Source organism: Pelecanus crispus, chromosome 1 (assembly GCF_030463565.1).
Source record: "Pelecanus crispus isolate bPelCri1 chromosome 1, bPelCri1.pri, whole genome shotgun sequence".
NCBI lineage: Eukaryota > Metazoa > Chordata > Aves > Pelecaniformes > Pelecanidae > Pelecanus > Pelecanus crispus.
Genome location: NC_134643.1, coordinates 106,688,782 through 106,701,119, shown reverse-complemented (window position 1 = coordinate 106,701,119; position 12,338 = coordinate 106,688,782). Strand labels below are relative to the sequence as shown.

The 12,338-nt window shown below is 37.0% G+C and overlaps 1 protein-coding gene across 3 annotated transcripts in view; it reads right to left on the bottom strand.

Annotated features, from left to right (window-relative positions):
* The window catches only part of EPHA6 (EPH receptor A6), a 536,584-nt gene that overhangs the window by 132,184 nt on the left and 392,062 nt on the right, over nucleotides 1-12,338 (bottom strand). For 2 of the 3 annotated variants that reach the window (XM_075709685.1, XM_075709691.1), the window contains 2 exons: nucleotides 5,087-5,134; nucleotides 4,500-4,662 (listed from right to left, as the gene is read on the bottom strand). In XM_075709685.1, coding sequence (XP_075565800.1) covers nucleotides 4,500-4,662; nucleotides 5,087-5,134 — 211 coding nt within the window. The remainder of the gene's footprint in view (nucleotides 1-4,499; nucleotides 4,663-5,086; nucleotides 5,135-12,338) is intronic. The other variant, XM_075709700.1, reaches the window with a different exon arrangement.

The window sequence follows — 12,338 nt, the reverse complement described above, 5'->3', positions numbered from 1 at the left end:
TCTATGAGCATTTCTGAACTTTTTATTTTTTTGTTGTTAATATGATTTATTTGAAGCACATAAAAGTCTACATTGCTTTTGGATTAAAAATCATCATGTGCTTACATTTATCACCCTGTTCAGACCAAGCACTAGTCCACACTGCACACATGCTAGTTTGCCACTTAGGTCCCTTCTGGAAAAAGCTGACTAGTTCCCTTTCAGATATTTTTTTCCCTTGTGATGGGAAGGCTGACATGGAAAATACCCCTGGTTTTAGAACAAGCCCTGCACAAGAGAGCTACAGCATGAAAACACTGCATTGCCTAACAGCTGTACATTGTTCAATATTTTACAAATTCCTCTAGGCACAAGGGCCTCTGAGGTGATATAGTAAAAAACGTTCCTCCAGAAAAAAAAGAATGCTTTGAATCATTAACTTAAACAAACAAACAAACAAAGTCTTCCATAAACAGCTAGTTAGAAGAAAGAGAGAGAAAAATAGGGAGGGGGAGAGAAAACAGAGATTAAAGCATATTTGCCCTGGGACAAATGATGTTTTATTCTCAGAATACATTTTATTTGATCCTACGAAGGACCAGAGTTTTTTGTGGTGACTCAGACAGTTGGTACTCCTGATAGATAAAAGCAGGAACTACGAGTGATATTATGCTTCAAATTATAGCCACAGCAGTGGTACATGTGTGTGTGCTGGAGTGTATGAAATGCTGTCAGCTTTGCTAGAAGTCTTTTGCCTGTAAGGTGCTGAAACAGGAAGACTGAATAAAATGGCAATAAGTAACATGGTCAAAAGCAGTAGTTCCTATGCCTTGCAAAGCTATTACATTTCCCAGCAGCAGCCTCTTAGCTTTAACAGTGGAAGAAATGCCTGACAACATCCATTCATCCCTCCCTGCTTCCTTGAAGAGAATTTTTCTGGCTTTTCTAGGTAACTCCATTTCCTTTCCCAAAGAAAGTACAAATTTTACTCTTTCAGATGTTCCACCTACTGGTCTCTGCAGCAGGGCGAAGAGTTCAACAAGCAACGGCTCCCCAAGCAATGGCTGCCTCAGTCTGCTGGTCAGTAAGCGAGGGTGCTTCCCAAAACCCAGATCAGCATTGCATGATTAACTAACTGGTTTTTCATTACTCCTGAGTTGGCCTTCTTGCTGCTTCATGCACCACCATTAATAATTATACAAAAACATCTTGGTGTTCCTAGTAAGGATGTACCTAATTTTATCCTATATGACTGTTTCAACCAGTAAACTGCAGAAGACATGACAGCACTGTCCTGCCAAGGACAGTATGTTTTAGGACATCGATATACACATCTCAAAATTGGTGAACCATTACTTTTTCACAACTTGTCTGTCACTTTAAAGAAAAATCCTAATTTTGGATTGCTCACTTTTCCACTACTTATTAACAAATTATGTCAATATTCAAGCAGGGTAAATGGAATAACCTTGGATGTTTACCTGCAACTGGTCCTGGAATTCTTTGTTAGATGTTAAGAGTACAAGATGTACAACTGGTAGAGCTGAAGGATGTTTCCAGCTAATGTCAGCTGAGAAGGTTTTTTATCAAACACATGAAATATTTCTTGTCATTTTAGTGAGATTGTTGGTTGATAAATTTTCTGTTGAGAATACAGACTTTTAAAAGACTATTCTTCCCAGCCTTCTGATGAAAACGTTAACTTTATATAAAATCAGTTTAGCTCACATTAAATTAATTAAAATCTGGCTAACTGAAAGACCACAAAAAGTAATTGCAAATGTGGAATTTTCACCAAATAACTTGTTTCTAATGGGTAGGGATGGAGTGAGCTGCAATAGTCTGCCTTGGTCCAATATTATTTGGTATCTTTCAGAATAATTGACATGAATATATATTAAAAAATCAGAAAATTTTCAGCTGAGGTGCATACTGCCAGAATAGTAAATTATGAAGATAGATACCTATGCAGCTTGGTTTGGACTGGTTTGTAAGACAGATGCATGCCAGCAAGGGCAAATTAACATTTACATGTACTGATATAACTATGAGGTCCAAGTCTCAGCACAACCCTCCCCAATCCCTCCATCTAAATGTAGGTCAGTATCTTGGAATACAATGGTACTGACAAAAATGTTACTATGTTCCAGTTATTCAGCTGTGTAAGACAATTCTAGTTCAGGCAGCAAGTGCTTAGACCTGCAAGTAAAAGCAAACTGAATTCTAAGGGGGTAAGCGGTATTAGGTCTGTTTATGGCATCATAAACAGATTTAGTTTTCCAGTTTAATTCAGTATCAGATTCAGCTCTGATGTTATGCTTCAAAAATGATGTCAAAATTTTGGAGAGCTACAAAATGATTCAATGTTTGGAAAAACTGTGGGGTGTTTTTTTTTTTTTTTTAGAGTGAGAAAGAGCATTTATATCACTCACAGGAAAGAAGAGAATTCTTAAAAATGGCATACACACATTTAGATGAAGAAGAGATTTCTGATAGTATTTGGCTTTTTAATTTGACAGAAAAGGATCACAAGGTACAAGCTAAATAAAAATATTCAGGCTAGAAATAAGGTGCAAGTTTTTAAGGATGAGGCTTAAGCACTGGCACTATCTACCTATAAATACAGTGAGCTCCCCATTACTGGAAGACTTTAAATCAACACTATTTGTATATGGTAGATGTTACGTTTCAATCTATTGTCAATAGCTGTCTACAAAAGTTACAGACATTTGGCCCATGTTATGAAAGGAGTACAAATGAATGATCGTCTGATATTGCCTTGAAGTTTAGAATAGGCCAATTTTCAAAATACTGCTGTGAGGAAGTAAGATATTTGGAGAGTAACAAGGCATCATTTGACTGGCCACTGAGTACTGCTTCAATCTGAAATAAGTAATATTTATCAGCAGGCACTTACTTCACTTTTTTTCCCTTTGAAATCTAAAGCAGTACTGTATAAATATTTGAATAAGACCACAGTCCTTTGAACTACCCTGTTAATTAAAATGAAGTCTTTATCTAGCTCCCAGTACCATTTCAAACAGTGGCAGAATTTCTCTTGACCTCCATCTCAATTGATCATAAACAAAAACTCTTCTGTCTACATTTCCTTTCAATCACACAATGATTTATATTTATAACAAATCAAATACTTTTAGTCAGGCACAAGCTTAAGCAATAAATGTTGGTAAACAGCAAATATATAATGTGTATTTATGTTTCACTATCACGATTCACACTGAGTGCTTACAAGTAGTAGAGGTAATAAATGTTTAAGGGCGTTGTGAGCTCTAGCTCAAGGGCCAGTTGCATTAGTGCAACTGAGGAAGAGACGTGAAGCTGGGAAGGAGTGGGTGGAATCTCACTTCCAGATGCTTCTATCAGCAGTGCCAATGAGAGAAGTGTCACTGGAACCACAGTCTTCCTGATTTAGATGGGCAAGTCACATTTTCACAAACATGACGTAGGCTCATAGAGGTTTAAATACCATTTACTTTTGATAAGACTTATGTCCCTGGGTGCCTAAAGCCTAGTATTTGTTGCATCAGAAGGTGGAATTCTTGAAAGCACCCAAGTGCTCCACGCCTACTCAAACCAATTGGCTTGAGTACCCAGAAAATTTTAAAAAGTCCAATTAGGCATTAAGCACTTGGAAATCTATCCCTAAAACATTTTTGAAATAGACGTTAAGAAGCAATGAAAACGGAACACAAACCCATGGGTGCTCTTGAAAACACTTACATAGTTTTGAGTCTGTACTTTAGCTTAAGCAACTTGAATTCTAAAACACTAATGAAAAACATGGTATACATAATTGGATAATTAAAGTAATTTCATTAATGAGTGTTTTAGTGTTGTATCTACTACTCTAATTTTATCTCAAATGCTTGTAAATACCTTGTTTGCAGTTTCTTTGAACATGGAGGGCAATACATGACTTAAATATAAAATTGTTCAGAGCATGAACATCATACACGGCATCAAGCCTTTTTGCATATTCTAGAGGAATATGTAGGCTTTTTGCTTCTCACTGGCAAATTTAGTAGGTTTATTGGTTGACAGAAATGCATATAAAAGTTTTGACTTTTTTTATTTGTAGAGTCTGGGAGCACTAAAAACTACAGAGAAAAGACTCCATCACTGTCTTCTGGGAGCTTGCATGAAGCTGCTGGACTTACATAAAGACTGAATAAGGGTATTTCTAGATGTCAAAAGGAAGGCCTTCTTTAAGCAAAGATAGGATCATAGAATCACAAAACATCTCAAGTTGGAAGGGAACCATAAGGAAATTTTGCAGAAGAAAACATTCCTTCAGTTGAAGTGTTGGACTAAAACTACTATTCACTGTTATATCCAGAAGTGTGAGGCTGAGGCTTACTTGTTTTTTATTATACAGCAGGGGTCATTTTGTCATAAGCAAATGGTATGGATTCAGCCATTCAAACTCACAATGTCTCACTGTTTTAGAATTAGACGCTACTTCTATTTTATTTGATTTCTTTTCCTTCAGTGAAACTTACTTTCATCTCCAGTTTCAAATTCAAACTTCTGGCTATATCCGCTGTATCCTGCTGCCGTCCTGACTCTGATATGAAATATGTACTTGGTGGCTGGCTTGAGACCTGTGATGATAACACTTGGAGCCTTGGACCGTGTGGAGGAATAGCTGAGCTGCTCATGCTCCTGAGGGACAAAAGAGGGGAGAAATGATATCAAGTTGAGTTGTACAAACTTTGCAAAAATGATACAGCAAAACTGAAGCTCCACATTCTTCTCATGAATGTGAAATGTGTTTATAAAAGGAGGTGCAGGTATGGACTTCTGTACTTTGATTTTGTGCTACAGTCATAATGTATGATATGGCCTTGACTTAGATTTCTGGTTTTTGTCTTTAACCTTGCATATAAACACATCACATCTTTGTGTTTTGGGTTAGTAATTACACTGTAGTCAAAACAATATGGAATTAGTACAAGACTCCATTCACAGAAAATGGCAGGTAGAATGGTAGCTAATTATTTTTGCACAATGGACAAACTAGGAGGTCAGTAAATACTAGTAAGTTGTAAAGTAAAGATGTGGGAGTATTCAAATACCCGCTACTCACTTCTACCCGCAGGTAGTGCCAAAATGCCGGCGCTATCCGTGGGTAGACCTGTGGGTAAAAGAAAATAAAAATTAACTTTTTCTTTAAAGTCTGTGAACTTCTAGCACAGTTCAACTGCTTCACTGCTGTTGAACTTAATTTCTCTTTCCAGGTAGCTGTAATGTAGTCGTACATAAAATTCCCTTTCATACTCTGTAAGGAGAACCACTCTCTGCAAAAGTCTCCTGTTTATCTCCTAGCAGTTGATCGTGGGCATCTGCTGAGAATTCCTGACTCTCACAGAGATCACTGAGAATTATGGTGTGAAGGAAGAGATTACTGGGAATTACCACTGCAGACCAGCTGCTGTAGTATGGAGACCAGCCACATTGATTGCTGTGCAAAAACTAAGCGCTGCTTTGCTAGACAGGTCATTGACGATACTTTTACATGAGGGGATGACTTAAAAGAAGAGAGAGTTTATTCCCGGTCATTAGTTACTGTCACTTGATAAATCAGTAATCTGTAATATTGTATATGGTGCCGTAAGGCTAGCTTTACTTCGCTGCAGCAGGAATTGTCTCCAAACTGACACAAGCAGAAATGTCCTTGGTGTATGCTTAACAATCCAGCTGTGATACCCATAGGGCACCATATACATTTATTATACCATGCAGTAATATTAGAGTATGTATCAGTTATTCAAAGGGTGCTTCCAGCTTGTTAAGAACGAAACAATCTGGTTCACAGAAGAGAGATAGCCGGGAGAAGAATAGGTTTCAGTTAGATTCTGTTGGACTCAACCTCTTCTGAGCAACATAAATATATTTTTTTATATAAAAGAAACAGTTTTATATAAAACATGCTGAGTCAACTCCAGTCATGGTGTAACAAAGTCACATTAGCATAGGTCAGCAGGTATATCAGTAATCCCCCAGTAGGCATACAAGGAGATGGCTAATAAGACCAAATTAAAAACCAAATACACAAAAATAATCTAATGATTCTGTTAAGTGAAGGAGAAGAAGGAAGGCAACAATGACAATATCTAAAATAACTGCATTTAATGCTCACTTCAAACAGTGGAAATAACTTGAGAAACTATAATAAGAGGAAGTATTGATTTGTTCTACAATCTATTACCAAATTCTGAAACAGCAGGAAGTGTATATTTAAATTGAAATAGTAAGACACAGTGTACATGTAATCTTATGGATGGAGACTATGATTAATGTACCATCTAACAACTTCTATAACTATCAGAAGATTTCTCCCAATTACTTGAAATGTTATAACTTCATTTTGAACAGGTTAGTGGATTATAAACATACTTGTTATTTTTAGAAATTCCAGAAAATATCTATTTTCTTCTGACAGAAGGCCAACCTGTTAAAGTGATGGATTTTTTTTTGTTTTTTGTGATTAAGCTTGCTTCAACTTGAAAAATAGCGTGTATGTGAGCAAAAAAGGTATAATAGCTTAATATTCAGATTTGTAAGGAAATAGAGAACTACACTTAGGAGTTTCCATACTACTTTATGGACATTTCACAAACGTTCAGTGTGTCATGAATAGCTAATTTCTATTCTATAGCCTTGTTATATGTGCAACTTCCAGGGACTTCCATGTGTAGAGCTGTCATATAACTTAACATGTAATTTGGCCAGGGTATGCAAACTTGGAGACCACCAGACTTGAATTTATTTAGTAATTACACTGCTGACTAAAGTGTGTACATTTCTGCCCAAAGAGACCCCAAGTCTTTCAACACAAGCTAGCAAGCAGCTCAAAATCAATCTAAAGATTAGGGACCCTCCCCCCCGCGATTTTGTACTACCCTAAGACCACACTGAATCATAGGTATGGCCCAGTGTTTGTGATCTTGCCTCTTAAATACAATAGAATACTGCTTCTGCACTTCAGTCCAGGTAAAGACATGACATCCAGTGAAGGATAGATTCTGGATATGTTCATTGAAGGTTATATAAACAGCAAATGTTTTTTTTTTTATACAGGTATTAGTATACTTCAGTTCAAAGTTTTAGCAAGTACTACGTGCTCCATCTATCATGGCCCAGACATAGGTGGGCAGAAACTTTACACTCTGGAATGCTCTGGAAATTTTTATTTAGGCTCTGCAACCTGTCAGTTAAGGAGGAGACCAGCACCTAAGGGATTTCACTGTATGATGTGATAGTTGTAAGCCATTTCCTTTCCCCAGACTACCTTGCTGCTTGAAATCAAGTTCTAAGCATTTAACAATTTACTGTTTTTTCTGACCTGTTGGATAGATTGCAGAAATAAAGTTTCAGAATAATTTGATGGAATTGTAAAAATAAATAGGTTCCTTCAGAGGAGGATGAAAACAGAAATTTTGTCAAAAACTGGTGGAGACTCCCCAGGATCCAATGACAAGATTTACTCCCTGAAGCCTGCAGAGCAAGGACAGTGGCAGCAAAGAATTGGGAATGACTTCTGAAAAAAACAAATCTGAGCTATATCTGTCATATCTGTTATATCTGTTATTACAGGCTAACTACTGCTTGTGTAAAACAGCATTTGGGGTATAGCAGCTCCCTAACCAGGGATGTGGACAGACAGTTATCAAGTATAATTTATTATTTTTAGTTGGTCAAAGATAATGAGTGTGACAAAGACTGTGATGGTAACATTTAATCAACAAAATGGGTCCCTCCATCTGTGCGGGCACGCTGTGGCTAACAGCAACTTCCTGAGGGGCAACTTCCTGCCTGTCCCTTCTGGGCAGCGGAAGGTATTTTGGTCACCTCCAAGGGTTGTGTGTCTTGCTGCCCCCTCACCACCTGCCTGGGGCTGCCTGCAGAAGACCCCGAGGGGTCCCATCTCCATGGCCTCCCACCTCCTTTCTTCCTTCCTTTCTGCTGCCTCTTATGCCATCCATCACACAGTCCGAAAAATGATGTCTAGGAGTACGCGATCATGAAAGTAATACTGCTGTCATACTGGAAAGGGGGTAGGATTTGTTATTACAAGTGAAGTAGGGGAAAGAGAACCTGTCACCTTGGTGCGTTTGAAAGGAAAAGCTTCAGCAGCCTGTACCTGAGGAGACAGTTGTTTAAACTCGAGACAAAATGATTAATAGCTTGAAACTTCATGCTGTTTTATGTGAATGTTTCACACAAAGAACTCAGCCTTTTTGGACTGGATTCATACCTAAGACAATTCTCCAGAGAGTGGATGCTTTGCCATTACTCCCTTCTCATGACAATGACAAGGTCTGCAGCCTGCCTGGAAAGCCAGAGCTTTCCAGAGAGAGATGCAATTTGAGGTCAATGGGGGTAGCTCTCAAGGTCGGCCACTCCTTCTGCCATGATCTTTCCCAGGGAGGCTAAAGACGGTCTCAGAATAAAACAATACAATTCTAGTCTGCAGAGAAGAATGGGACACCATCTTATTCTTGCCAGAGATAATATGCACTTACTTTTGCATGGATTCTGGGTTCAAAAAAGTGAATTTTAAACTGCAGGACTTGGATGTATGTCCTGGATGTTAGTGCATGCTTTTATCAGACACTGATTTTATGTTGTGGAAAAATTTAGACATATATCAGCCCTCCTTGCCATGCACCCTATTTTCCATCAAAAGGAAGCATGGTTTTGTGGGCTAGAAGGAGACACAGTATGCTCTGTGATAGATCTCTGACCTGGACGGTGATGGGACCAGGATCAACGGGAGATGTCAAAGACTACATCTGTTCTGTATTTCTTGATAACTACAGAGGACTACTACAAAATCTGCAAAATAAAAGTTTCACTGATATGGCTGTGTTTCCCATTGCATGTAAGCAGTAAGTGAACTGTTGGCCATTGTATGTGGCTCAGAGTTCATATAAAAGAATTACAAGAAATGTTCTGATCCTTCACATTGGTATCAGAGCAGCATTTGTGATCTTAAGATGGCACAGGACCCACAAGAAGCAGTTCTAAGAACACAGGGGCTGAGGGTTTAAACATAAGTTACAGGAGTCTATCTAATATCATGTACTAATATAACTACTAGTCAGAATCTGATACGAGGAAATTCATAAGACCTTTTCCATAGCCTACTGCAAATTTATCTAGGTGAAATCTGTAATTAAAACATAAACATAATCCCAATGACAAGTGATGTCAATGTTATTACACAATGTAAAACAGCGCCTATGGCTAGCTAACCAAGTTAAACACAATTATATTATGAACTTTGAAAATACTATCTCTATTTCTAAGGAAATTGTATTTTTCTTATTGTTTGTGTGATTATTCTTGTCAGTGGATTCAGTTCTGATTATGACAGTGTTCACAAATCCGGGACAGCTTGGTCTGTGCATGAACATGAGCACCTTTCAGAAGCAAACTCTTTCCTGCAGCCACCTCTGCATGAGTATCTGAATCTGTATCTATCCTAATTTTATACTTGGCATTATAGTCAAGACATTTTTTCATATCTACAAGAAATAGACTGACTGAATGGAAGTTACAATGGTGCTAATGGTCTAAGACTAGACAAACTGATTTAATGGAGTAGCAGGATCAGAGTATAAAAAATAATGAAAAGCTTTCTGCTTTTGCAAAGCACCAGAATAGCTAGATCTGTCCCATCAACATATGCTGTAATGAAAAATTTCCACTGTATGACATCATCAGATTAAATGATAGTTCTTCATTATGCCTCACTGAAAGTAGCTACTTTATTAATGAATATCATATTAATTCAGTATCTAGATGTTATATTATCATGATGAGTATTACCATGTTTCTCATATGCTCAAAAGAAAGGGGATTCCCTCTGATGACATTAACACTTGCAAACAAATAAACAAACCTCCACATGCCACACCTATGTGAACATGCTGCTCTCTAATTTGATCCCCACCTTATTTCAGGGGGAAACAGCACAGAAATGAAGACTTTGTGCACATGTATGAAATAAAATATTGATAAAGACTAACCAAAATGTGATGACCTTTTACCAGTTTAGACTAATACTGCAATCAAAGAGTTTACATTCTGATGCTATGGGTGACAAAAAGTATAACTAACTAAAAATGTTTAGCACAAAAAAAAGATTAATAGAAATAAAAGCTGAAATGCTGACTTTCGCTTATAGTGCTCAAATAACCTTTAAAAGATTAACTTTACCAGTAAAGCACTGATAAAAATCCAGGCACTCTCAGGCATATAAGATTTGTCACCATTAATATTTGAGTGGGAAAGAGAAACATGGCTCTAATCAGAATAATATCAGTCCTTATTTCAGCAATTGAAAACGATAACCAAATATAATTTTCTATCATTTAGAATATATAATGTGAGCTCCAGGAATTACCACTCTCTTGCAGTTTACTCTGTCTCTAGCTTATTTTACGAATGACAATCAAGGTATTCAGTTCATTGAATCCTATGAGTAACTAAAAAGCCGCCTTAAACTGACACTGAGGAAAGGGTTTTCAAAGGCTTCTGCCAGCTGAAAACATACTTATTGCGTATCTACAACTTCCAAATGTATGCGTGTAGAAAGAATCCAGGGAGACAGTAACTGAATTTACTATCAACTGCTTGTAAAATACATTTTCTAGTTTATAATCATTGTCCTCCAGCATGAAAATTCTGTTCTTAAGCCATATAATCCTGTTCAGCCTTTTCGGAGCGCTATCGCTTAACAGAAAGAAATACTAATAGAGATTCAATCTATATACCACAGGGACCAGGTCTTTCTCCTGTACACTAAAGCACAATGTCAAAGCTGAGTAAGTACCACATTAAAGTAAAGAAGATTCAGAGTTCCATGATTCAGACTTTATCAATGTTTAAATAAAAGCACCAATAATGAAAAAGAATCTTTTATGAGACCATTTGGACACATTTTTCCTCTTTCCTAGATACATCAGTTTGAAGGATATACACAATGTGACCTACAAAGGAAGCATCATTATTTTAAAGGAATGGCCACAATTCTGGAAGATAGGGATTTTTATTAATCATAGCTCTGGTCCATCACAAAATGAAGTCTCCAACCTCTTTCTTACTTTTCTCATGGAATCACCTATGATGGCACTTACTTAATTACTTCCAGAGTCAGCTGAACTTTAATGTTGCAATACACATTAGAATAAAACAGTAGGCAATTACTAGGTATAGTCAATATGTGATTAATCATTTCAAATAGAATCTATTTAAAACAAATAACAGCTAACTGTGGAGTTTGTACTTACTGTCTGTGTTTTCCAAGAAAAACATAGCCCCCCCAGCTCTAATTTATGGAAATTGCCTTTGATTTATACTGCCTATATTCCTCTCTCAACTAATTTTTCCCAAATAATTCCCCAAAATTCATTTCTTTCTTTGCAATGAAGTATTTCCATAATATGATTTCCGAACACCTATTGCCCCTAGTCATATCTTGCTTCTCATCTTACATAGATTGTTGTAGATGAGAAGTAATTACACTGAAATCAGTAAAATTAACTACACCTGGGAAACTCAAAGTCTCTCTTTGAAAGCTTCTTTATCTTTAGTAATTTTGTGCATGGTTTTCCCTTAGAAGACTATTTTGATGTATAGTATATCTATTAACATGAATGCCAGCAGTAATATTTGGAAGATATTAGAGAACATAATGGACTCATCCATCCAAAAATGTGCTTCTAACATTAATTACAATCTGATTACAATATGACCAACAGGATTAGGTAGATTCTCATTGAAATATAGAGTGATTAAAAAATTACAGTAATAGAAATAATGGTCAAAGATACCATTCATATTCTTAACTCTTCTTAAAAATCTTGTACCTTTGGTTTCCAGCTGACCAACAAACTTAATTTAGAACAGTGATTACTAGGATCTGAGGACCGATCTGAACTAAGATGAAAACTCTGACAAGAAAAAGTAGGGCCATAGAGAAAATTGCCAATGGCTCTAGTATTTGCTTCAGAGAAGAAACCTGCAGCATTTTAAGGCATCAGCCACTTCAGGTTGTAATCTTCCCCCTTCCCTTCTCGATCTCCCTTGTGATTAATCTGAGATGTAACAGTTTGGGGAACTGAAATACTACAGTGTGCTTTACCTGTTTGGCCTTTCAATATTTTATATTTTTATTGCCTGCCAGTCAGCTCATCACTTTCTCCATACATAAAGTGAAGCTGCCAAACAAGAAAAGGGAAGAACAGATAACCAATCATAAAGAAAATACGGAAAGGTCAAAACCCAGCCAAACCTCATTTTAATTGGATTATATACCTGGAAAGGCAGAA